Genomic DNA, 26580 nt, shown 5'->3' on the forward strand with positions numbered 1-26580 from the left:
GATTCCACAGGACTTCAAATCTGTGCTACACAATCTAGCTCTTGCCTTATGCTGTTTTACACTTATCTTTATTTCATGCGCATTAGTCTTATCCTGTCTCACTGACCATAATAGAAGCTCTTCAAAGCCGAAGGCTCTATCTCCTGTTGAGCCTACTAGCTCTTAACACCCATCTATGCACAGTAGGAGACCCTCAGTAAATGCCCGATTGGTTCACTGACAACCCCTTGAGGAGTTCCTGCGACCATCTATCTGTCTTTTGACCCTGCTGCTACCTTGGCGCTATTGATATTTTGTTCCAGGTAATTCTTTTGAGGGTGGGCACTGTCCTGTGTGCTGTGGGACGTTAGCCGCATTCCTGGCCTCTTGCACTACTGGAAAGTCTCCAGACATCGCCAAATGTCCCTGTGGGGGCCAAATCACCTGCCCTCCCCACCGAGGACCACTATTCCATAATGATAATAAAATAATAAGAGGTGAAATTTATTGAGCACATGACTATGTCCAGCTTGGTGCTAAAGACAGTACATGCATTCTTTTGTTTAACCTCCACCACACTCCTGCCCTGGCTTTAACTGTCTTCTAAAGGGGCTCCAGGGGACGAATCTTAAAGCCACAGCTGTAGGTCTACACCACAGTCTCTCTCTTCCTGCAAGGAACATTTAGAAAGCCTTCTCAAGGACCTCTTGGGGTCCACTCTGAATTTACAGAACATATCCGTGCACCCTCGATAGTGTCAGGACCACCCACTCATCGAAAACGAGATATTCAGCTTAGTGAGGGTTAATTCCTCAAGGAGCTGGGTGAAAAGCAAGGGAAGGTCAGGCAAAAGCAACCCTGCCAGCTGTCACCTCCTTTTTTCAGAGATGTGAGTCCCATTCCGAACAGCTAATACATGGTAGGGGGGCTGGAGATTGATTTCTTTTGCTCTTATGATGGCATTTTAGCTCAGGAAGCAGAATTTCTAGCTAGCCCACTGAAGTGTCATTCGTGCCCTAAATCCTGACCAGCTGTCTTGCAAACCATGCAACCGGTCACAGGAGGGACAGGGCAAAAGAAGGTGGATAAACCGGTGCAAATTTGTCCTTCTGCGTGCATGTTGGGGGGGGGGGTGACGACTTGAAGCACATCTCCCAGTGGTCACACCATCTCTGAATATGAAGGACAACCCAAGAGAGAAAATCTGACAGTTTAGTTTACTGTGTCTCTGGAGAGGAATGGATCTCCGGCTGTGAAGTCAATTCAACCTCAAATTCATGGCTGCCAAGGAGTTAATGATACATTAAAATTAGTCATGTTGTCTGATGGAGAAATAGTCTACTTATGGAAAATACCTTTATAGGAAAACTGCCTTTCTGAGGCTGAGCTCGAAATATTACAGTAAACAGGATCTAATCACAGTGAAGCCTTTTTTCAGCTTTGCGTGACAGCTGTAAAATATGACAGTATTTATTAATAGTCGCTGCAGTCTAATCTGTAGCACTGGAGAGCTACAGCAAAATATGTTAAGCCACGAGAACAATTTCCACAGTAACTAATATTCAGCTTTTGAAAGGGTAGTTTAATGTCTCGCAATTTTTTTCCCCCTACTGATGGTCCAACCCCAAGAACAAGCTACTAAGCTAATAACCTTTGTGGAGAGGAAGTGTTTAAATGATAATTTATTTCAAGAGCTGACAACAAATTGCTCTGCACTTTCTCTTTTTATGCCCCAAAGCAGTCAAGGATGTGCAAATCGAAGTATTAAAAAATATGACAGCTTCGGTATTTTCATTTTCAATGAAATTCTCATTACAGACATATGTGCAGTCTTTTATTCACAATCCAGTCCAAATAGTCATTCACTGTTATTATTGCGCACGCTCTCAAGATGCTCTCATAGTTGAGGACTCATCACAATAGATTAGGCAGGCCGCAGAAGCTACCGAATGTCTCCGGTACTGTCAACCCTGATTATTGCCGCTCAAACAGGGGAATTTAGTATTTGTCTCTCACAGCATAATGTACTCTCTGGGCCTTCCTAATTTATTCAGATGTAAAAAGTAGCTTGAATTTCAATAAAAACTCTCTTGGCTTTGCTTTTCCCAGAAGGCAAATGGACATGACTAGAATTGGAGCCATCTGTTACCTTCGCACATCCTTTACTCAGTTCTTAAAGTGGAGGAGAAAAAAAAATCCACGATAGTCTGTCCTTTTTCTTTTCTTTTCTTTTCTTTTCTTTTCTTTTCTTTTCTTTTCTTTTCTTTTCTTCCTTTCCTTTCCTTTCCTTTCCTTTCCTTTCCTTTCCTTTTCTTTCCTTTCCTTTCCTTTCCTTTCCTCCTTCTCCTTCTCCTTCTCCTTCTTCTTCCTTTTTTTACATCAAGGTACCTGCTACTTTTTTTTCAAGTTCCTGCCAAGTAGCCATGGTAGAACCTATCGTCTGTCTCTCCTTGCTTTCTTCTTCTCCAACCAAAATGGCGCCATGGTGATGAGGACCTGCAGGTTCAGCTCTTTCTCTGCTCGGAACTGTTTCCGCCCCAGAGAGGAATCTCTGAGTTCACTTCACCTCAGAGCCGGGTCCCCACCACAGCAATCCATGAGTTTGCACCACAGGAAACCCCCCTACCCTGTCTGGCTGCATTTGCTACTTTTGCTACTCATTGGCCCCTTAACCTGGATTTTTGATCTGCTGCCTATCTGGATTCCTGGACCTCTGGGACCACAACTTCTTTTGTTCACTTGTGGACAACAGGCTTTACGAAGGGAATCGACCCCGGCAGTAAATCCACAGGAGGACACCTAGGATAGGGAGGGTTGAGGTACCAAATCCTTTGAAGAATGGCTGAAGGAAGGACTAAGGGAAGAGGTAGAAGTTTTCAAATGCTAGAAGTGTGGGAGACAGTATGTTGGGGCAGTGAATGCGGCAGACCTGGGTTGAAATCCTGGTTTTGCTACTTCAGCACACCGAGCTGTGTGATCCTAGGAGCCATAATGTAGCCTTTTCATGCCTTAGTTTCCTCAGTTGTAAAGATGTGGGGATGCCATGTGGATTCAGTATGGTAATCCAGAAACTCATAGCCTAGTGCGCGGTGAGTGCTTGTAAGAGATGGCAGCTGCTCTTATCAAACTGCTTTATCTTAGGATAAAAAGATGCCAATAATAGGGATTTATTGATTTGTGCTACTGATTGGTACTGGGATGTGTACGCGTGTGCGCGCATGCCCGTGTGTGTGTGTGTGTGTGTGTGTAAAAAGGGAGAGGGAAGGAGGAAGGAGGAGGGAGGGAGAGCAAGAGACAGAAACAGAGACAGAAACATAGAGGGGAGACAGATTCTGTGCTTTATTTGGGAACGTAGAACTGGATGGGAGGGACGAAGCCAGGTTGCGTAAATAGGTGGTAAATAACAGCATGCAGGAAGGTGTGTGACATTGAATCCAGTCAAACTGAGAACACTCCTCTGAGGAAAGGCCCCCTTCTCCTCGTCTGGGGGGAATCTCTTTACCTCTGAAGCCCTCGGGCTCTTCCAACATTTCCCCATCTTCCTCGCTATCTGGCAACACTTTTAATCTTTTCGCAAGGTGTCTGCTCTAATGAACGCACGTGTCATTACTGGATGAGGGAACAGTTGGGTTAAAAATTAATTTTTTCCAGGCCCCTGAGATAAATCACTGTTTCAGCAACAGGATTGTGAACTCTTCAAAGGCAGGAGCTAACTCTGCCTCTCTTAAATACTACCAGTGGCTTGGCACAGGCTAGCACTAGAGAATGCCCAATAATTGCTTGGTGACTGATGGACTACCTGTTGCCACCACCCATGTTTCTGCCCCAACTTTCTAGAGCAAATAGAAAGGTCCTTTAGAAGGTTGTTGACTTCCAGAGAGTGACTTGGGAACTGAGTAGGGAGTTTCAGGTTGAGAATGGGAAACAGCAGGAGTTTATTGAACACTGGCAAGAAGGTAGGGACTAGTTGCCTCAAAGGGCACTTAGAACTATTATCTCATTATCTAAGCTGAGAGCCACAGCCTGGGCCAGAACCTTTCATCTCTGTGGGCTGTGCCCATTGAAGGCAAGGAGAGTTGTCAGGGGCACGAGAGAGTCTGGCTGCAGTTCTCAAGTATGTTGCTGTTCTGGGGGAAATGTTAGCACCACAGAGAACTAGGTCACTTGTACCCAAAAGCCAGGCCTAACAGAAAACTGGAAAAGGTGGCCACCTCCCTGGCATGGCTTTACGACTTTCTGCGTCGGCAAAAGGCCCCCCAACTGGACTTGTGGTGCCTGGGATCCCAGCTTCAGAAAGCCATGCTTTGGACTAGGGTTCCATGCCACAGAAGGCCCTTACCTGACTAGAAATTTCTTCCCTGGATACACTAACACATCACGTCATTAACAGCCATAGAGAAATTAGCGTGAGTACACTGGTCAGCTGAACTGTCGTCACTTGCAGAGAAAGTCTATTAATCAGTGGAGACGAGATGTGGGACAGGAAAGTTTCTGTGGAGGCGTAGAGGCAGGTTGGGAGGGATTAAGGCTTTGCTCCCGCCAGGGAGGGCAGGTGTAGAGAAGTGACATAGTGGGAAGCCCTGGGTAAATAAAATAAGAGGTGTCGGTGATGGGGAGAGGGTATAGAGGGGCAGATATCTTACTTAGTCAACCTCATAATTTTTCCAAGAAATGAATTTCTCTGTATGTAGCACCAAGAGCAGAATTTTCAACTTTGTATTAATGAAACGACATGGTATTTTGGTAACAAAGCAAAGTGAAGACTGCAAACACAAAACCAGACCTTTCTCGGCAGACAGAAACCCACGTGCAGCCAACAAAGCCTTGAAATCCATTCGCTGTTTCATAACGTCAGGGGAAATGTTACCCTGACTGCGCCACAAATCTTTTAAATGACCTCAGCTGTGTAACCCATTTCTCAGCTTCTCACTTACCCTGCCCTTATACAGTAGACTCACATCATTTATATATTTAGCTTATTTGAATGTAATTAGAGGTGTTCCCTTCTGTCTCTGTCTTCCATTTCTCTCTTATGTAATTTAAAATATTCTAAAATTCGATTTCATAGTTGTAATTTCTCCCCATAATTTTTATTATGAAAGCAATAGACGATTATTGTAGAAAATGAAGAAATACACAATAGATACTTTATTGAATATTTTAAAGAACTGTACCTCATGGTTTGATTTACAAACTGGGTTCTCTCTCTCCCCTCTTTCTTCCCTTCCCTTCTTCTTTCTCCCTTCCCTTCCCACCCTCCCTCCCACCTTCCCTTCCTCCCTTCCTTCTTACTTTCCTTCCTTCCCTCCTTTGTCTTTCTCTCTCAGTCCAACAACGAAAAAGGACATGGGCTTACTGTTGATGAATCAGTAATGGCATTGGGAAAACACTAAATACGTCCCCAGCTTTGTACCAGTGTAGGCACAAAGTATAAATCTAGGGGCTAACCAATTGTTTATTATCATACTGGAGAGAAGGGCTTGGAAAGGTATATGGCAGACCCAGGGAAATAACAATGGAGAACGCTTACATTAAATGCCAAGTGAGTGGCATGGACAAAAGCGTTCTGTGGGTGTTCAGAGGTGGGCAGGATCTCTGCTCCTCAAAACTGATTCTCCTCCTGCCCAGTCACCTCAGTAAACAGCATTACCATTTTACCCAATCTCTCAAGCCAAAAGCCTAGCAGTTATCCACGAAGCCTTCCTCTCCCTCACATCCCACAGTCAACCTGTCCTCGAGTTCTGTTGTTTGTGTCCAAAATGTATTTCAACTCCATCCACTTTTCTCCATCTTCAGCCTAGTCTAAGCTCCCGTTATTTCTCACCTAGATAACCATGGTGGCTTTTTAATTGGTTTCCCTTCTTAATTCTTGCACCACATTTCATTCTCTACAGAAACTTAGATCATGTGACTCCCCTGTTCAGAATCCTCCAAAGACTTCCTACTGAAGTTAGAATAAAATTCATGCTCCTTCTGTCCATTCTCCATGGCTATGCTCTGCCTCCTGTTTACCTCTACAGTCTCATCTCAGGCCCCTCTCAACCTCCTCACTCCCCTTTGCCCACACTTGTCTTCTTTTGGTTCCTGAAACATGACAAACTCTTCCCTGCCACAGGGCCTTTGCACTTGCTATTTCCACTGCTTGCAACACTTTCCCTCTATTCTTCACATGACTCTCTCCTAATCCTTTAGTTCTCAGCTTAAACGCCCCTTCTCAATGAGGCTATCACTGAGAATCTTTTTAAAATTAGGTCCTATCCATTAGGATAGGTGCAGAAACCATGTCTATCTTGTTCACCATTTTAACCCTAGCACTGAGTGACTGAATGACTGAATGAATGACTATGTGCTGTAGTGGCCAGGGAAGGCTACCTCGGAGAGGTAGAGTTTGAGGTGGGTTTTGAAAAATGGAAGCACTGACAGGATTTTCATAATCAAGATGGAGAGAATTCTAGGTAGTAGTAGAAGTGAAGTTGCTGAGACCAAGCATAGTTCCGGCACATTTGGGCAACAGTGGAAAATGGGAGCTGCCTGCAGTGGAAGGTTATCATGAGGTAACATAGGGACAACAGGTTTGTTAGTTGGCTGAGGCATAATTATGTTGAGCCTTGAAGAATAGACCACTCCCCCCCCCAGTGTAGGCAATAAAAGCCATTGGAAATACTGGAACAGGGTCATGGTTCAGTGTTTCAAGAAGGCTTTCTAAGGAGGAAGTTAGTGTAAAAGTTTATAGAAAGTAGTTTTTAAGCAGACCAGATCAGTCCTACTGGCTAAATGGCTATAGAGAAAAAAATATGAATACACATGAATAAGAAAGGTTTCTTTTGGCTCCAAGACCACAGAATTGTCCAAACTATTTAGTGAGATGATTTGAGAAAAGAGTCAAGGATAAGAAATAGACCTAGTTGGACTTATGCTTCCTTTCCTCCAATTGACAGCTCATGGGCAAAGAAGGGCCATGGGAGATGAGGAGAAAACACATGAACTGTATCTTTTGCTTTTGAATAAATGAGAGGTTACAGTATTAGTATAACTGATATTTAGTTTACAAAAGGTTTCAGGAGAGAAGCTGCCTGATTTACAACCTTCCGTTCTGAAATTTAGATTGTTTCGCACTGGAGTACACCATATACAGTACATGGAAATAGGCTAATTCATCCTCAGTGTTTGAAGGAAATGAAATGCGTTAGAATTTAGCAAATTGTGACTCTGAATGTTGAAACCCTTTTTGGTACCGTTTTCAGGCAAGGCTGTGCGTGAACATACAGCACTCCTTCCTGATTCTGCCCTTGGTTCATCTTTTTTCCCCTTCTCCAAACCACACCTCCTTCTCCTCTTGCAATCTACAGCTAGATCATCTGGCCAGCCTTCTCCGAAACTCTACCTTCCTGGGATGCTACCTTTTCACAATTCTTAGAGCAATCAGAGTCTGTAGTGTAGCATTCGACTTGATAGTGTTCCATGTTGTTCACGAATTGTTTCATGAGTGTCCTCTTCTGTCCACCCCCATTGGAACTGTATTATATAAGCATCTCTCACAAGACTGGAACATATCATTGGGGGGTGGTAACAACTTGTAGAATTGTTTGACTAATTAACTGGTAAAATATAAGTTAGGGTTAGTAGCAAGATACAAAGTATCCTGTGTCTAGGATATTATCTCAAAAATTCATAGAATGTTACATTAAGAAGAGAGGCACCTTAGGGGAGGAGACAAGGCCAAGGGAGATCAGTGCATTAGTCAAGGTCAGAGAGCTTGTTAAATGGCAGAGCTTCAACTAGAACTCAGGTCTCTTGCTTTGGGTTCATGAAATCTGATACCACTCAGGCAGACAGGCCTCCCATTTGTTCCTTCCTTCTCTGAGTCTGAAAGAACCACCCCCAGCCTATAACCAAAGTTACAGGCAAACAAATGATAAATTAACATTGTTTTTTGGAATCTTATGGTGATAGGATCCCTTGGTTTGCATTATGTAATTAATGAATACACCTAACTGGTGTACTATTTAAGATCAGACCCTTAATTTCTGAGACTGTTTCAATAGAACGTGTCCTCAATATATTACCTCACTATCAGAAAAAACATCCACTCCCAAAGCCCAGGTTAGCTACTCTCCACTCATGAGTCCCATCAGATGATTGTGGAGGCCTGGCAAGCTGAAGACTTACTGTGATCCAGTAGAACAAGCCCTGGAAGCAGGAGATCCTGACACCAGCCCCAGCTCCGTGGTTAAATGGCCCAGTGAAAAAGCACTTCTTTGGGCTTTAGCTTTCTAATCTTTGAAATGGGGATAATAACACTTTCTGATAGGATTAATTTTCTGAAACTTTCCAGCTTGGGCCTCTCTCTGTTTTGGACAAAGATGCTTTTACTTTGTGCATTTTAGACCCTCTAAATTATTTTGGGGGGGAGAGAGTTCTTTTTTCAACAACAGTGACGCAACCAGGAGAGTCCCAAACCCTTCCGTGGCTGGGGGTGGGAGGACCTATTTAGTTTGAAAAATTAGATTCTAAAATTACCATTGCATTGATTTTCTTTGGTCTTAATTTAAATACATCTTGAATTTAAATAAGTTTTAAAAGAGTATTAGATTGTATTTATTGAAAGAGAAGGGAACAAACATGATTTGAGGAGTGCTGAACGCCACAGTTACACGAATATCCAACGAGGAGAGCAGATGCCTCTTCTTACCTCTTTCTGTGTCATAGAGGTACACGAACTTCTCCCACTTGTAGTGGCCCAGCAGGCTCAGAATGGCGCCTTTCAAGGCTGGGCGCATCTGGATGACAAACTGCACGTCGGCGTCGGTGGGGAAGCTGGGCGTCACAAAGGATGTGTGCAGGGCCCCACAGAAGGAGGTCAGAGTGTTCATTGACATCTGGTCATAGAATCCAAAGATGGCGTACACTCCTCTCGAGAACTGGGAGCAGACTGCAATGAGAAAGAGAGCAAGACATTTCAATAGCCCCATGGTCCCTTTCTGCAGCTTGTAGGGTTGGAAAGACAATGGATAGTTAGGCTTTGGCTCTAACGGACATGCCTCAAAGGAAAACCAAGATCTCTGAAATCTGTAGAAGCCCTTGAAAGCCCAGTTGCCCATCAAGAGAAGTGTAAGGAAGGGAAGAATTTGTTTGATAGAGTTGCAGGTTTTCTATGTCTACCATGAGCAAGAAACTAAGAAAATGTGGGAAGGAAAGAGGTGAAGATTGCCTTGCCCTCTTTCTGCAATCCTCCCAGGTCACGCACAAGGTACTTGGTGTTCTTGTACCTCCACCATAGCCGCCCAGCAGGCTCTTAGTGTACCCATGCCCCTATCAAGGTACAACGGTCTTGTGTCTCACCTTTTCAGTGCTTTTCCCACTAGGTGACAATAAGGACTGATGATTTAGTCAGACAAATTGCTAATGTGTCTGCTAGGAAGTGTGTTACTCCTCTTAGGTTATATATTGCTTTAACCGTAGTTATGTCATGATTAGCCCTTGATGGAGAGTACTAACGAAGATTTCAGATTCTGGGCAGGCCATTGGAAAGACTGGCCTTTCCGTGCCCAGGGAGTCACGTGAGGTAGGTGTCATTGGCAAAGTTCTATTTTGCTCCTTTTGTGGTTACCTTCTAGATCTATCAGCTCACACATAGAACTTCTATGTCCTTCATTTCAAAGTGGGCCACCCCACCACCTTTCCCTCTTCTGGCCCAGATGAGCTTAAAAAATGTGAACCAATTTCAATATTAGCTTAAGTAGAACATAATTAGCAAAGCAAATCAGCTACAACAACACCGTGTGGTGCATTCCCAAACCAAGTGGAAATGATCTTTCGATTATCTGCTCTACTGCTCCCTTCCATTCATGCGAAGCAGACAGAACAGGCAGCTGATAATGTGGTGTGATTTAAGGAATCCTGCATGGCCTCCCTTATCTGCTAGGAAGCTCCTGTCAGGCTTACTTCTTCAGGTTTAGGGTGCTAAAAAAACTCTGTGGTTTGGGAGGGGGGTTAAATAGACTCTCTTAAAGCTGTTAGCATGTTAAGATGAACTAATATGTCTGGGACACCTGGGTGGCTCAGTGGGTTAAGCACCCGATTCTTGATTTTGGCTCAGGTCATGATCTCAGGGTCGTGAGATCGAGCCCCGTGGCAGGCTCTGCGCTGGGCGTGGAGCCTGCTTAAGACTCTTTCTTTCCCTCTCTCTCAGCCTTTCCTTTCCCCTCCTCTCTCTCTCTAAAAATAAAGATGAATTAATATGTCCTATGTCCAATTAGACCCCAGAGAGGGTGTGTAAACCTATAGGTTAGTTTTGAGAGGGAAGGGTATGTCAGAGAAGAGAATGTAAAGGGTCTGGAGTCTTTCCTGAGAGGAGAAACAGTGAAGGCATTGGGCACCAAAAAGAAGGAAGGTGTTGAAAGTAGGAGGATAACAAGTGGAAAACCAATTTAATTCATTTCTTGATCCGATTGTGAGAAACAGAGAGTTCTCAGTGTCTGTGGGATCTTGCTTTCCCTGCATTCTATTTAAACCTGTTATTGATCAGGGCTGTTCCCCTTTGTTAGCCAAACTCATTAGTCCTTGGCTTAAGGGTAGCATTTCAAAGGTGATTACCAGTCATTCAGGCATCTCCATCAGGGAAGACCATAGCCTCCAACTTGAGGAATTCTAAGTGACCCCCAAACACAGGCATGACAAAGGTCTTTATACTAAAAGGAGAAAACCAATTAGAGAAACGAATCTGGGGCACTTCATGACAGGGGGCCAAAAGAAATATTCAGAAACAAAAAGGAAGAAGCTGGATGCCACTTTGCCTTGGTTATCACCAAGGCAGATGCTAAGGAAGGTCGGTTCCCAAATTAATTCTGTAAATGAAGAGTTTTGCAGAACGAGGTCAAATCTTAGCTGGTGCATATAATGTTCTATATCAACTGACCATAATAATGATAATAGCCTTGAGTGCTTAGTATGTACCAGGCATTATGCTAAGAACTATACACATATCAAATCTTCCCAACAACCTCATGGTGTATTGCTATTATTTCTATTTAATAGATGAGAATTCTGAGACAAAAATGTTCTGTCTTGGATGGAGGAGCCAGGATTTGAACTGGAGTCAGTCTGACTCTAAAACTCATACTCCCTGGGACAGAAATCCAATAATGACATTAAAGAGTAGTTATTGGCTCAAATGAGATAGGGCAAGTTTTAGCAAGTAAAACAGAGGATTCTGTATGCCTCAAGTTCATATATATACTAAGAATTATTTTTTTTAAAGATTTTGTCAGAGAGAAAGAGAGAGTCAAGCAGAGGGAGAAGCGGACTCCCCACTGAGCAAGGAGCCTGATGCAGGACTTGATCCCAGGACCCTGGGATCAGGACCTGAGCCAAAGGCAGACGCTTCACCGACTGAGCCACCCAGGTGTCCCCAAGAATTATTTGTTGTTGACCTGAAATTCAAATTTAAGGATCATGTATTTTTTCTGGCAACAAGCAATCATGGCCGCTCAGCGAACATAATTCAGGAGGTAGTCGGTAATTCTTGGATCCATATCGAGTAGCATGCGGGGCCCAAGATGAGGATCCGTGACCCCCAGACAGAAATACTCTTGTGGGGAAATGCAACATATTTCCAATGAGGAAAACCCCAATCTGACTAAATTATGGACAATAATTGAGGTGGAAATTAACTGGAAGAGAGGCAAACTTACAGCGGTGATCCACTTAGAGTTTTAAAAAGCCTTTGACATTGGAAGGAAACAAAATAAAAGTATGTTATGGAAGCGAGAGTCTGGTTAATAAAAAAATCTTGCATTGCTCTTATAATCATTGTTTTTGAACCTCAGGGGTGCAGAATTAATCATTACTAGGTTAGATATGGACTTTTCATACTTATGACATTTATTTATTTATAAGCACTGGTAGTGAACACCCGTAAAACCATCACCCAACCCAAGAACTGTAACATTACTGAGAACTTATTTTTACCTTCGTCTTCCCCCTCTATTCCATCCCCCTGTTTAGACATCCCCCTGGCTCTCCCTCCATAACTACTATCCTGAATTTTGTGTTTATCATTACCATGGTCTTTTAAAACATACAAACATACACACACACCTAAGCAATATAATGTTATTTTTGCTTGTTTTAAAACTCTATAAAAAAAGAATCATACTGAATATGTGAAAACCAGACTCCAGGAAGGAGCGCCCAGGGAAGTCCTTCAGCCTGCACGTGATGATAAGCAGAACAAGACAAAGGAAGACCTTATACAAACGTGTGAGTGACCAGATGTGAGGGAACCCAGTTGTGGCTGATCTAAAAGGATTTAGAAGTATTACAGATCAGCAGTAATCCCCAGGGAACACTAGGCTACCGTGGACCAACAGGCAGACACACGGTGGTGGACATCAACAAAAGGAATGTTAAGAGAAAATCAGTAAGTGTTCTAGTCTCTTCATATAAAACAGGGGTGCAGCCCTGCACGTACAATTGCACATAGTTACCCTTGCTCTATCTCAACATGTGTAAGTAATGTAAGTAGAAAGCCCAATGGGGGGATTAAGAGTGCATGTATCCTGATGAGCACAGAGTAATGTATAGAATTATTAAGTCACTGTATCGTACACCTGAAACTAATGTAACACTGCGTGTTAACTATCCTGAAATTAAAATAAAAAGCTTAATAACAAAGGAAAAGAAGGTCCAATGGGGAAGACAACTGCCAAGTGAGGACAGGGTTAACTGCTTCTGAGAGAAGCTGGGGCACAGGGGACCTGTGAATGGCCTCTCACAGCAGATCCCTGGGCCCATTCCTGGCTGTAGAAGGGCTGAATGGAACGCTGTGCTGACCTAAAGGACAGTGTTCATGTCTTTAGACTCCAAGAAGGCTTGCGCTGGAAGGAACTAAAGACTATTTTATTCAGTGATTTTTTTTAAGTGTAGTTTTTCATGTGGAATCATTTCTCCAAACGAAATTTTATGTGGAAAAGTCCAATATATAAAAGAGATAAAGTAAAGCTCTTCTGAGTCAACAGAGTTCCACTGGTGCCTCCCTATCATAGAGAAACTGTGACACAAAGCGAGGAAGTGTCTTGCACAAGGTCACGCAATGAATTATGAACTAGTTTCTTAGAAAAGCTGTATCAGCATCTCTACACCATCCCTACTCAGGAGCTATGTAGGGCAGCCTGGGTCAGGATTTGCCTGGCATGAAAGTGACTTACCCTCAATGCCTCGCTCTTGCATAGATGGCTCCACCAGGGCTTTCCCATGACTCATCTGCTGGCCTTCTCTCACCTCCCTCCAGCCCCAAGTACAACAGTGAGATCAGCTGGCTGATGGGTGATCTTTTGGGACTCAGGATTCTCTTGGGCGATGTCTGTTACCTTTATCTGAATCCTTAATGAACCACACCCACTTATTTATCTCAGAAGACAGTCCTTGGTAAAATGATAATGGAAGAAATCATTATCTTGGCAATCTTCCGGAGCAGTGAAGTACAGAAGAAAGAGCAACAGTTTTCGGGACAGTCAGACCTTGGTTTTCAATCCACAGCCCTGCCAGTCTTAAACTGCATGGCTTTGCGCAAGTTACTTAACCTCTCTGAGCCTCAGTATAGGACAGTGATTACACAGGCAGGTTCTGTATAGTTTGAAATATTCAAGAGATCCCTTATTGGACAACTTAATATCTCTGGGCCCCCAACCCAGTTTCTTCATCTGTAAAATTGGGATAGTTAATAGCGCTTATCTCAGCATTGGTTGTGAAAGTTAAAATGAGTGCAGTCACGGGAGGCCATCTATGACAGTGCCTGGCACGCAATAGATACTCAGTTAATGCTAGCTGTTTATTCATGCAACAAATATTTACTGAGCATCTATTATGTGCCAGCCACTGTAATAGGTACTGGGAGATACAGGAGAGAAAAAAAAGATCCTGTGTTCTTGGGACTTACATACTAGTGAGGGGGAAAGACAATAATGAATGAGATGAGTAAACTATGATGTCTCAGTTGTAAGTGTTGCTTTGGGTTACTGTCATGAGGTAAGGAATAAATGATATGGTACCTGGAAAATATTTACAGTGCCTAACATATAACTTGGGAACCAAATAGTTCTTTCTCTGTTTCTTTCCTCTTTCTAGCTCTTCCTAGCATACTTTGCCCTGTTAACCCCATCAGGTTAGCTACCCCACAGAAACCACTGCCCGCAACGTCACACTGAGTACCCAGGTAAGCATAGCTTTTCTTCTCTTTCCCTTCCCCTATACATTTCTTCAGTGCTCTTTCCTATTCTAATTCCTAGGGAGTAATGGTTTAATAAAGAAACCCTGCTAATATGGCTTGAGAATGCACTGTTGTCCTCCGACTCTTTCCCTCCCTTATATAATGCCTTTGTGCTGCTAAAATGCTGTCTCTTCTTGGGACTTCTGTGCCTTCCCAGTAGGAAATATCTTGGTTGTCTGCTTCCTAACAGTGCCCATCTCCATCCCTTCCTACCAGCAAAACACCAAATTCTTGTCGAAGATGCTGTTTCTGACTACATCCTGGATTCCTGGGGGCTCTAGTGTAGCTCCCGGCTGTGTTCCCTTCAATGGTGAGTGACAAGCAAGGCTGGAGCCAGCTGTCACGCTTTTATTTATAGTCCCCAAGTCTATAGGGTTGGGACAGGTATTGTTAATGTACAATGTAGCAGCTAATTACACCACCCATATTCCAAAATGCATCATTACAAAAATGTCAAACAACTTGATTACCCCAAAGATCAGAACAGCAATATTGCATATCATTTACAGAACACTTTTCATAGCCTTTTGAATCAGGGGGAAAAAAGGAAACTGAAGTCTCTTGCTGACTTAATGATCACATTTCAAGCAAGCAGGAAGAAGAAAAATATAGCTCTGAAGGAAACGATAGAGATATATCACAAGAAAGTTCTCCAGGTAATACCATAGTACCGTGAATTCCAGGGGATCAAAGAAACTTAGAGCTGTGAGGGACCTTAAGAGATCATATAGTTGTACTTTCTTTTCCTTTTTTTTAAAGGTTTTATTTATTTATTTGAGAGAGAGGGAAAGAATGAGTGGGGGGGAGGGGCAGAGGGAGAGGGAGAAGCAGACTCCCTGCTAAACAGGATGCAGGGCTCCATCCCAGGACCCTGGTACCATGACCTGAGCCGAAGGCAGATGCTTAACTGACTGAGCCACCCAGGCGCCCCTAGTCGTGCTTTCTAAAGCTGTAGTGTTGGTCCATGGTGAGTTTCCAGTCTGGTGAAATATGTCCACACGCATCTGTGTGCATGCATGTGTGGAGGGTGTGTTGGAGTGAGGTTGACAACTGTCCTCTTTTAGGAAGGATAGTCCTTTTCTTTGTATTATTTGTTTCCATTCCTGTATGTAGTCCTTTTTCTTCTGAAATGATGATGATGGTGTTAATGAGAAATGGTGTGTGTTTGTGCATGTGTGTACATACATACATACATACATATTTGGTCTGTGTGGTAGACTGAATAATGTTCTCCCAAAAGATGCCCATGTCTTAATCCTCCAAATCTGTGAATTAGGTTACATGGTGAAGGGGAATTAAGGCTGCAGATGGAATTAAGTTTGCTAATCAGCTGACCTTAAAATAGTGAGATTATCCTGGATTATCTGGGTGGCTCAAGATAATCACGAGGGTCCCTAAATGTGGAAGAATGGGCCAAAAAAAAAAAAAAGAGTATCAGAGTGATGTCATATGAGAAAGACTTGACCAGCCATTGCTAGCTTTGAAGTTGGAGGGGACTGTGAGCTAAGGCATGTGGGCAGAGTCTAGAAGTTGGGAAAGGCAAGAAAATGTGTTCTCCCTTTGAGCCACTAGACAGGAATGCAGCCCTGCTGACTGCAGCCTAGTGAGACCCCCTACCAGACTGCTGACCTACAGAACCAGAACATAATAAACTTGTGCTATTTTAAGCCACTAAATTTGTGGTCATTTGTTACAGCAGTAAATAGAATACTAATAATACACTTGACAGAACAAAATTTAGAAGCCGGAAACTCTAGATCAACCTATATTCCACTCACCCTTCCCCCCTTAAAATATTACTGATATGAGAAGTCCAAAAGTTTGGAAACTAGCGATCTAGTCCAGTTTCTGATCCAGGACAGGAACCACCTGCCGTGAGGTCATGTTACTGCTCCCTGAATACCTCTAGCGACAAGGGAACTCACTATTCCCAAGTAGCCCTTCCCTTGCAGGGTAGCTCTGATGACTATGGAGCTCTTCCTTAAATTGAACCTAACTCTACCTGTTGGGGCTCTTGAGTGCCGCATGATACACTGAACTCCAATTCTCCATGGACTCAACTTTGTTTTATAGGAAGCTCAAAAATACAACAGATGTACTCAGGATTTATGTAATGGCTATCAGCTCTTCCAGTTTGTGCGTTTAGTCTCTCTATGCTGCCTTCTTCCTGTCAGTCTAAAAATTTGCTAAAAGATCCCACCTCCTCTTGGTCCCTGTCACCTCCATAAATGATCTTCCTAACTCTTCTTTACCATCGTCACTCACGATGGGATGAGGACCTTGTAGCCCTCTGCATCTGCAACCTAGTTTCTGCTCCCATCATTCCACTGAACTGCTCTCTCAAGTTTGATGATGACCCGCTCACTGTCAAACCCAACTCTAGCCACAGACATCATTCGACTTGACTGCTGAGCAGCATTTGATTTTGTTGGCCAAAGCTGTCCCCTTGAACCTCTCTTCTGTTTCGAGAGCACCAACTCTGCTGGCTCTACCTCCTTTCTCGTTCCTGCTCCCTTGCCTCTTGCTCCACCCCTTTGATGAAGATGCGTCCAAAGATTTTGTCCTTGGTCCTCTTCTTCTTACTCCAAATTTTTTTTTTCATTCAACAAATATTTGTGGAGTTCCTGCTATGTGCCAGGCAGGGGTCTTACCTCACCCTCTCCATGCAGATGGCTTCCAGGTAGATACCTCTAGCTTCAGACACCTTCCTGGGCTCCAGATCCACATTTCTGACTGCTCATAGAACAGCCTCACCTGGAGGACTTCATAGTATCAGGCCTTCATATTGACATACTCAGCATATTATTTCTCTTCTCTCACCTACCCCCCCGTGGATCTGCTTCTCTTGTCCCTGTTTCCCCTAATGCATTGCTCGTCTTCCAGTCACCCAACTGGAGTCTTCAGGGTCATCTTTGGCTTCTCTCTCTCTCTGCCTCATCCACGTGTCATTCTCTGGTGACGTTCCATCCGTTCCACGTCTACAGCATGTGGGGGATCTATTTCCTATTCATCTTTAGTTCAGGTTCTCATTCCTTCTCTCTTAGACTATGAGAGTAGTCTCATAACTGGTCACCTGCTTCCAGTCTTTTCCCCAATCCATCACTGGCACTGCTATCACATTACTCTTCCGTCTTTCTTTTCCAACTGTCCAATCAAAATATACCCATCCCAACTCCCATTTCAGCAAGAATCTGCCCTGTGCATGAGTTGTTAATGGACTAATAAATGAGCCTTCACAAATGAGTCAGTTCAGGGTTTCTCAACCTCAGTGGGTACTATTGATATTTTGGGCCGAATAATTCTTTATTGTGATAGACTGTCCTGTATATTGTAGAATGTTTAGCAGCCCTGGAAGCTACTCTAATATTAGAGGCCATAGCCCTGCCATTGTTCCCCAGCTGTGAAACTCCAAATGCCACAAAACATCATCAAATACCCCCTGGGGGGCAACGTCACTACCTGTTCCCTCCTTCCTCCCTGTCCCCCATGTAAGAACCACAGGGGTAGCTTATGACTTACTCTCCACAGAGAATAAGGCCTTAACCTTATGAAAATGCATACACACCTAGAACATCTCAAAGGAGTTATTTCAGTGGTAGAAAGTCAGGAAGGGTGGATATTTTGGGCTCTTCAAATCCTACCATACAAGCAGATACCTCCCTGTTCTTGCTCTTACATTGGCTATTTGTGTTTAACTTGGGGATGTTACGAAGGGGCGAACTAGATAAAAGATGGAGGTGGTGGGTAGACGTGGGATAGTAGCCAGCTCATACCTTCTCTGGGTTCATATAGATCTGCCTCCTTCTCCCCACCAAACACCCTTTGGTCTTGGGTTCTAGTAACCACAGTGGGTGCTTATAAGGCACCAGAGTCAGAACGAGGTGTCAGCCCCATTCTCCAGCTGATGATTCCATGGTTTAATTACCATCTTTGGGTTAATTCCCTTGAACATTTTGTTCAGCTCTCAGGAGTACACTGCCTTCCGACAGTCTAACTAGTTATTTTTGCAATTACATGGCATGTATCTAAACGCTGGCAAAGAAAACATTCATTATCAACATTTGATCCTACTTGAATATAACGGCTTGCAAATGCAGGCATTAACATATGAACACATGTATTTTGGAAAATTCGTTTTGCAACTATAAGTGCAATCCACCCTTCCATAGTAGCATCAGAAATGGCAGGAGAGATGCTGAGGTGGGTTGGTGTAAGGGGGTGCTTTTTAGGCCCTTCTATAACAAGACAATATGGTTTAGCATTGGAGCTCAGGAGTTTTAAATTGTTTTGCTTGTTCATTATTTAATTTACTCATTCTCCAAACAAAGATTTGAGTTCCTACTGTGTGACAAACATGGTCTAGGTGCTGGCATACAGCAGTGAGCAAAACAGATAGGCTCTTTGTCCTCACGACACTTCCAGTTTAGTATTGGTAGCAAATGTTAATAAAATAATGATACCAATGTGTGCTTATCATGGTCTAAGTACTAAGAAGGGAAGGTACTAGGGTGCTGTGAGACTATGTGACAAGGTCACTTTAAGTCAGGGAAACATTAGCCGAGGACTTGACATGTGAGCTGACACTTTGGAGAGTAGAAGAGCATCCGACGCCGAGAGAATAGCGCTTGCTAAGGCTCTGAGGGAGGGCAACATTGGATGCACTGGAGGCACTGAAAGATTAGCCTGGCTAGAGTATGGCCCAGCGAAGAGGAGGGTGCAAGATGAGTCTGGGAGGAGGCAGGGACCCAACTGTGGAAGACTGTCGAGGACCCTGGGAAAGAATTTAGATTTCATTCTAAGGACCATGAGAGGAAATCTTGGAAGGATCATGGGTATTCCATGAACCGATTTATATTTTAGAAAGTTTTATCTGGCTGCTGTATTGACAGTGGATTTAAGTAAGGAGGCATCCGTGAAAGTAGGGAGAACATTTGGAATGTTATTTCTGTAGTCTCAGTGAGAGGGAAGAGTAGTTTGGATTTGAGTTGTGGCAGTGGAGGTGGAGTGATTTGGAGTTTATTTCCGAGTTCAAATTAATGGTAGAACAGCCTTGAGGTAGTTACCTAAACTCTCCAAACCTCATTTCTATACCTGTGACAATTGGGATAATAATTTCTGCCCCATTACATTGTTGGGCCTATTAAATGAATATGTTTCAAGTGCTTAGAACTCTCATATAAGACGGTGCTCAATTGATAAAATGGTATCTGCTACTAGTATTTTTTTTTAAGATTTATTTATTTTAGAGAGAGAGAGCACATGGGGAGGAGGGGTAGAGGAAGAGGGAGAGAGAGTCTCAAGCAGACCCCCTGCTGAGTGCAGAGCCCAATGCAGGGCTCCATCTCATGACCCTGAGCCCAAACCAAGAGTTGGTCACTCAACCGACTGTGCCACCCAGGCGCCCCACTAATATTATTTTTAAAATTATTCCTCAGTGCTTCTGCACTGAGATGGGTTTTCATATGGTTCAGTCACTAACTTGCTGTGTGACCTTGGGGCAGTTACCTCACTGGGCTGCAGGCCTATCATTTGTAAACCAGCAGAACTAACACCTGCCCTGCCCACATCAAAGGAATGTGCTGAGAATAAATGGAAATAATAGTCGAGACTCTCCTTTGAAAAATTATAAAAGCTGCTCTCCGAGCGTCAGCGAAGAAGTAGTTGGTTCTTGACTCTCAGTGATCATTATCCCCTCATCAAAGAACTCAACAGAATCGTCTTTCTTCCCGGCCCCAGTCTCTGGCATTCACCCGCGTATCTCTACCGATCATCTAAAGTAGTCAGGGGCCTGTCTTGACTTGCAACTCATTTTACATGGGATTTAGCACAATTCTTAATTGAAAAACTAACTGATTCAGTGATCCAGTCAGTCAATGAAACAATTTCTAAAGCTGGGCAGGAAACTGATGAACTCTTACGATGCTTTCGAATCAGCTCTAAGATTTGTCATAGACCGGTAAGAGCTTCAAGTTGGATATTGTACCATATAGCCGTTGAAAGCCATTTTCTTTAATTTGGCAGCCCATGCTGGGGAGGAGGGTGAGCTGAGTCCCTAAACAAAAATTATTCTTAAAAGTTAATTAATGGTTGTCTTGTCTCGCGTATGCTTGAAAGACTTCATAATTCAAAACAGAACCATATAAACATAATAAAATGTTTAGGCCCATTGTCGGTTGGGAAGATATACTTTTATTTCCCACTGCATCTGAATTCCTTAGCATCCCATTCTTTTTATTGAGTGTAATGGCCTAGGTCACCCCCTCCAGCTTCTTAAGAGGGCCACAATCGCCTCTGTAATTTGACTTACAGGTAGGCATTCCATCTCCTCTTGAACACTTCTGGATGATGGCGGGCTCACCGCTTCCCAAAGCAGTTCATTCTACTTTGGGGCAGCTCTAATGATGAGAAATGTCTTTATTACAGTGAGCGCAAATCTGCCTCCATAACTTTCACCACCTATGGTTCCTTCCTTTTTTCCTGAAGCTCAGGGAAAATGTCTATTCCCTCTTCTAATGGCAGGCCTTCAACCGTCTGAAGGTATATACCCTACCTGTCTGTGCCTTCTCTTCCTCAGGCTAATCACCCCTAGCACGTCAGATGCATGTCATAGATCCCAGGCTTTCAACTCTGGCCATCTTGCCCTTGACGTGTTTCAGTTTGTGGAATGTCACTCTTAAGACTTTGGTGTCCAGGACCGAGCACTGCACTGCAAGTGAGGTTGAACCCACCCAGAAGGCAGGAGACTCCCATTTCGAATTAGTTATCTTATATATCTATCAGTGCTGCCTAGGATGGCATTGATTTTTTTTAACCTTTCTACTATCGAATTGGGGTCTACTCCTTCTTTGTGGTCTTGAATTTATATCCCAGGTATCTTGTTAAAGACTTCTGCCAAGCCAGGCTTCTCTCAACCTTGGATATGTGCTGTTGATATCTTTTTTTGGTATCTAAATACCTTTTTTGGTACCTTTTACCCTTTTAAAACATCCTCATGGTTTTTACCCAGCCTTTTATTTTATTTTATTTTTTTATTTTTTTTTTAAAGATTTTATTTATTTATTTGACAGAGATAGAGACAGCCAGCGAGAGAGGGAACACAGGCAGGGGGAGTGGGAGAGGAAGCAGCAGCCTCATAGCGGAGGAGCCTGATGTGGGGCTCGATCCCATAACACCGGAATCACGCCCTGAGCCGAAGGCAGACGCTTAACCGCTGTGCCACCCAGGCGCCCCTTTACCCAGCCTTTTAAATCTGGATTTGGTTAACAAGTTTATTAGCTATCACTCCCAGTTACTTGTCATCTACAAATGTGATCAGCCTGCTTTGGGCGGCATCATCCAAGTTATTGACAAAAGTGCGGAAGAGGACAGGGTCAAGGACAGAATTATTTGGCAGGCTACATCATTTTTCACCCTGACACTTTCCAGGATGACAACAATTAGGTAATAAATACTCTGGCTAGAGTTCTTCGGTCTGCTCCAAATGTATCTTTAATACACTTGTGGTTTAGGTAATACAAATGATTCTTAATATTGACCTTGGTTCTTTAGACATGTTCTCAGGTCTGCCTTTCAGGGAAAAAAAAGTAACTGGAATGATTTTCTTCTTTCCTGGTATCATCATCCCTGATCCTGTATCTTTACCATTTATCACTGAGTTTTAGGGGGAGGAAGTGAAAAAAGAAGAGGACGCTGAGAGGAGACAGAGAAGTCCATTCTGGTAAAGAATGAGCTACTAGAAGAATTGGGAAACTGTTCCTTTCTACCCTCCAAATCGAGCAGTCTGTCATTACCTAAGGTCAAAAAGCTGATTCATCGCCCTTTGTGGTCAGGAAGCAAATGGCCTACCCATTTTACAAGCGGAATAACTGATGTCTCATTAGCTCCCGGGGTCTGTGGTCCTTAGCATCCCTGCTTGCTAGTAGACTTCAAAGAAACTGTAAGCGGCCTTACAAAATTGCCCAGATGCAATCCTGATGGGAAGCAGCTATTGAAAAGCCATCTTCACAGTACCCAGGATTGGCGGTTATACAAAAATTTCACCCTATTGCTGTTTGAAAAAATCTATACAACCTCAGTTCCCTCAAATATGTTCCACCAGCCTGGAGAACAAAGAACCCGTTTTTCCTTTAGAAAAAAAAAAAAAGCAAGTTTTAATTGAAGGCATTTTTTTTTCCTAAGTCAAATTCAATTGGTTGGAGTTCTGAAAGTAATTCCCCATTCTAGGTTTGGGAGACATTCAGGGTCTGTGCAGACCTTTGTGCCAAAGATATCCATTCAGAGGTGTTTGTTTTGTCAAGCATAGAGCTTACACTCAGGCAAACCTCAGTGGCCTTTGCGGGACATTGCAGAGTCCAGCTACCCTCTATTTATTTTTGAGGTTTATTTATTTACTTGAGGTGGGGGAGGGGCAGAGGCAGAGGGAGAGAGAGAATCCTCAAGCAGACTCCCCACTGAGTGTGGAGCCCAACACGGGGCCCTGAGATCATGACCTGAGCCAAAACCAAGAGTCGGACACTTAACTGAGCCACCCAGGTGCCCCAGCAACCCCCTATTTTAAAAGTACTTTGATAGGGAACTACAGCTCAGATCTGAGAACAAGACCCTCTGAAACCAGCTTCTATAAGTTCCTCCCATACTCCTTTGCCTTAAAAAAAAATGACATCTCTTGAAAGAGGAATTTCAGATCTTGAGGCTTATTTAGAAACAGATCCAGCTTTTTCACAAGGGTGCCAACAAGAGGTACTTACTCAAAATGTGTTTGCTACATCTAGTGATGTCTAGATCTGGGTCGTCTGATCTGGTAGCCACTGGCCACACGAGACTATTTGAATTAAAATTAGTTGAAGTTAAATAAAACTAAAGATTCATTTTCTCAGTGCATTGTCTACATTTTGAGTGCCACATGCATTGGGAAGTGCAACATGGTACATTTCCATCATCACAGAGAGTGCTGGTCTAAGTAGGTCTTATTCAAGTTACCTCGTGCACCTACCTGACTAAATATGTTCGATTTTAAGTCAACCAGCACTTCTTCATTACTCTCTTCTAGCCGTTGTACTAGCTACTTTCACACTTTTTTGGGGTTGGGTATGGTGTTTAATGGTTCATGGAAACAGTTAATGGGTAGGCAGAGTAAGTAGTTGCCTTGTAGTGTGGTTTGAGGGCCCCTAGAAAGCCTTCTTGCCTTCGATTGTCTTCTCCACTGACTACTACAATGTTTGAAGCACCCACCTCTAGCGGCCAGGATGGTGATATTCCCTGTCAGGAGACAAATGTGGCCCAGAAGGGCATCATGCGGCTGGTGTCACTCATGGCCATGTCAGTATGGAGTGGTTTACCAGATGAACTCCGAGAACAGTGTTGAGGGAATAGGACACAGATCAGGTACATTTTGAGAGCTGGTGGTGGGAGTCAGGAAAGATCTGAGTCTGTGATCTACCCCCGTGCCTCTCCATTGGGGGCACCAGAGGCCGGGGCCCTTCTGCCACCTGAAGGCAGTGCTGATCGTTACAAGGGCAGAGACGAGGGGGAGGGGTAAAGTTGGTGACAGCACACCACGTCAGCACTGCTGTTTGCTAAAGGTGGGTTCTGATCTTCGCTGTGTTTTGATCAGACCCAAACAAGGCTGTTCAAACAGCCTCTAACTTGTGTGTGTCAATTCAGCAGGTATTTTTCACTCAACATTTATCGGACGGTACCAAGTACTGTGCGGGATGGTGGAGATGTAAATGCCACTTTCCAGGTCCCTTTCCTATGACCTTCTACTAGGGCATTTGGAGCTGGCCCAGTGACAGCCACACCTCACCTTTCCTAAGCCCCACTTTTCTCTGCTCCCTCTGCTCGTTTACTGGATCCCACCTTCCCCATTCTTATCCAATGCCCCAGTGTTTCACCCTCATGGCTGACTTGTGGCAGACCAGAGTCTACGATTGACAAGGAAAGGATATAGGAAAATGAACCCTCCCTCCCTTTCTTTGTGTTCTGCAAATTGCAGGGCACAGCCCACTAATGGGTTATAAAATCAATGTGAGTCATGACCTAGCCTTTAAAAAAAAAAGAAATACAATAGAAAAATGCCATGTGTATCTGTGTAGTAAGAGTAAATATTGCTTTGTGAAACTTTTGTTTTCGTTATCAAATATATGCACGTGTGTTGTAGGTCGTTAAATAAAACGGTATCTCTTTACCACTGTATACCACTGTTGCTCCACAGCCCGTCCCAGGCCTAGCACTGGTCTGGTCTACATTTGTGTCCTCACTGCTTATCACCCCCTGCAGAAATCCTGTCTTATTCCTTCCCTTGTTTTCCCAATCCATTCCTCCTCCCTAGATCCTCCCAGCCCCCATCTGGACTCGCCCTCCTCCCATCCAGCTGGAGTCTCATTGAACTGCCACCTGGGGATGGGAGCTGGAGGACTCCCTGTTCCCTCTAGCTCCGATGGGAGTGATTAGGGAACTTATGTTACTCAGCTCTCACGTTGGGACTGTGAATGCCTCTTCCCACAAAAACCTGAGCACGCCAGGGGGCTGGGTTCAGCACCGGACGTACAGTCCTTCAGATCCAGCCTACAGCCTATGCACTACAGTGGACAGCTCTGGAACCCAGGCCACCTGTACGCCAGCCGGATGACACGACTTCTTTCCGAGCTCAATCCATTTGGAAGCTAAGAGAAACCACTGGCACAGAGCATCTTCAAATGGATTCCTACTTGAACTTCTTGCAGCAACACCGAACAGCTGAGTCCTCTTCCACGGCCCCTGCAGATGCCCCTTCAGGGGTTTGAAAGTAAGACCGTGTCTCCCAAAGTGCCTAACTTGATCCTCGGGGAAGAATCTGACTAAAGTAGCCAGAAGTAGCTAGAATGAAGTAAACCCGTGCAGTTTCAGCTGCAGACAGAGTAAGTAGCCCCCCACTAGTGCTTTGCTGCTCAGTCATGTATTCAACTTGTAACTAGGTGCTACCAGTGAATACAGCTGGCCATTTGCTCCAAGAGGAAGAGGAATTACGCCTCTGTAATTCTCTTTGTGCAGTGCCATGCAAAATTAAAGGCTTCATATTTTCAGATAACAATGGCATTGCCCGAGAGAAGCTGCTCATTTAGCCGTAGAAATACCCCAGTTAGGTCCTCAGAGGTTGACCAAGGACATGTGAGTGAGGTAATGAACACACTGGCTTATCTTAGGCATTGGGACCTAGTGACTGGGCCCTCAGCTCTCTATTGCCTGTCATATAGTCCAAACCCTTCAGCCTGGCATTCACATTAGAAAAACATGATGCACAAAGCCGGGCATGGTAAGTACTCAGTTAATACTTTATTAACTTATTTGTTTTCTACCCCATGGGCCAACATCCTTAGGGCTTACGATCGATACGAAATAGTCTCCCATAATTCTCCAGTAGCATCTTCCTATTCCAACCTAGTTGGTCTTTCTGTGCTCAGCACACTTCTCACTCATTCCTGCTGCTCAGCATTTTTCATGTTGTGTCCCCATCTGGGAATGCCATTTCCCAAATCTTTACCACTCCAGTTCTTGCCTATCTTTCAAAACCAGGCTGAAGTTCCCCCCTCCATGGAGCTTTTGGTGCCCATTTCATCCCCCAAGAGGCCTATTCTTTCTCTGAGTGTCCGCTGCACTTGGACGGAAGCCCCCATTTGGGCACTTGACCATAGCATGCCTCAACCAAGCGGTGGCCTTCTTGCCTCGTGTGTGTGAATGAGAACTTCTACCCATGGCCAAGAAGCTTTTGAAGAGCCAGGAAACACAAAACACAAGTTCTGTTAGTTTGGGGTCTGGTTCCATGTAATCTGGTTCATACTGTAAGCACTTAATAAGCCCCTGGCATGAACTGGTACTGAAAAGCAGAATTCTCCAGTTCTGTCTCTTTGACGCTGCTGACTCCATCTGCGACCTTCACTTTACCTTCTTCTGAGCTCTCACTCCTCTCCAGCATACTGGCAAGGACAGTATTTATGTATCCTAAAGAGATGTTTTGTGGATTAACCATAATGAGTATAAAACATGTAAAGATATGAAGATCTGTAGAAACCCTATTATTATAGGAATAATAATAATTACAGCTACACTTGGTTAAATGCTCCAGAAATCATATAGAAGACGCCTTCTCTGGGGAGGAAAGCAGCCAACTGTACCAGTAATTAGTCAATTATGAATATTTGATTTTATTTCATTGCCTCTGATTTTTGTTTCTGTGCGCATAGGAGCCTAGTTGCCTCTTTGTTTTAAGTTTTTATTTTTAAGTAATCTCTACACCCAATGTGGGGCTTAAACTTACAAGCCCAAGATTAAGAGTCGCACGCTCTACCGACTAA

General features: G+C 43.8%; 1 protein-coding gene across 3 annotated transcripts in view; it reads right to left on the reverse strand.

Moving 5' to 3' along the window:
- The window catches only part of GRIA3 (glutamate ionotropic receptor AMPA type subunit 3), a 273652-nt gene that overhangs the window by 194864 nt on the left and 52208 nt on the right, over positions 1-26580 (reverse strand). For all 3 annotated transcript variants that reach the window (XM_087860086.1, XM_087860085.1, XM_045804968.2), the window contains one exon: positions 8672-8911. In XM_087860086.1, coding sequence (XP_087716212.1) covers positions 8672-8911 — 240 coding nt within the window. The remainder of the gene's footprint in view (positions 1-8671; positions 8912-26580) is intronic.

This window comes from Ursus americanus, chromosome X, assembly GCF_024610735.1.
Source record: "Ursus americanus isolate L20-20 chromosome X, mUrsAme1.1.p, whole genome shotgun sequence".
Taxonomy (NCBI): Eukaryota; Metazoa; Chordata; class Mammalia; order Carnivora; family Ursidae; genus Ursus; species Ursus americanus.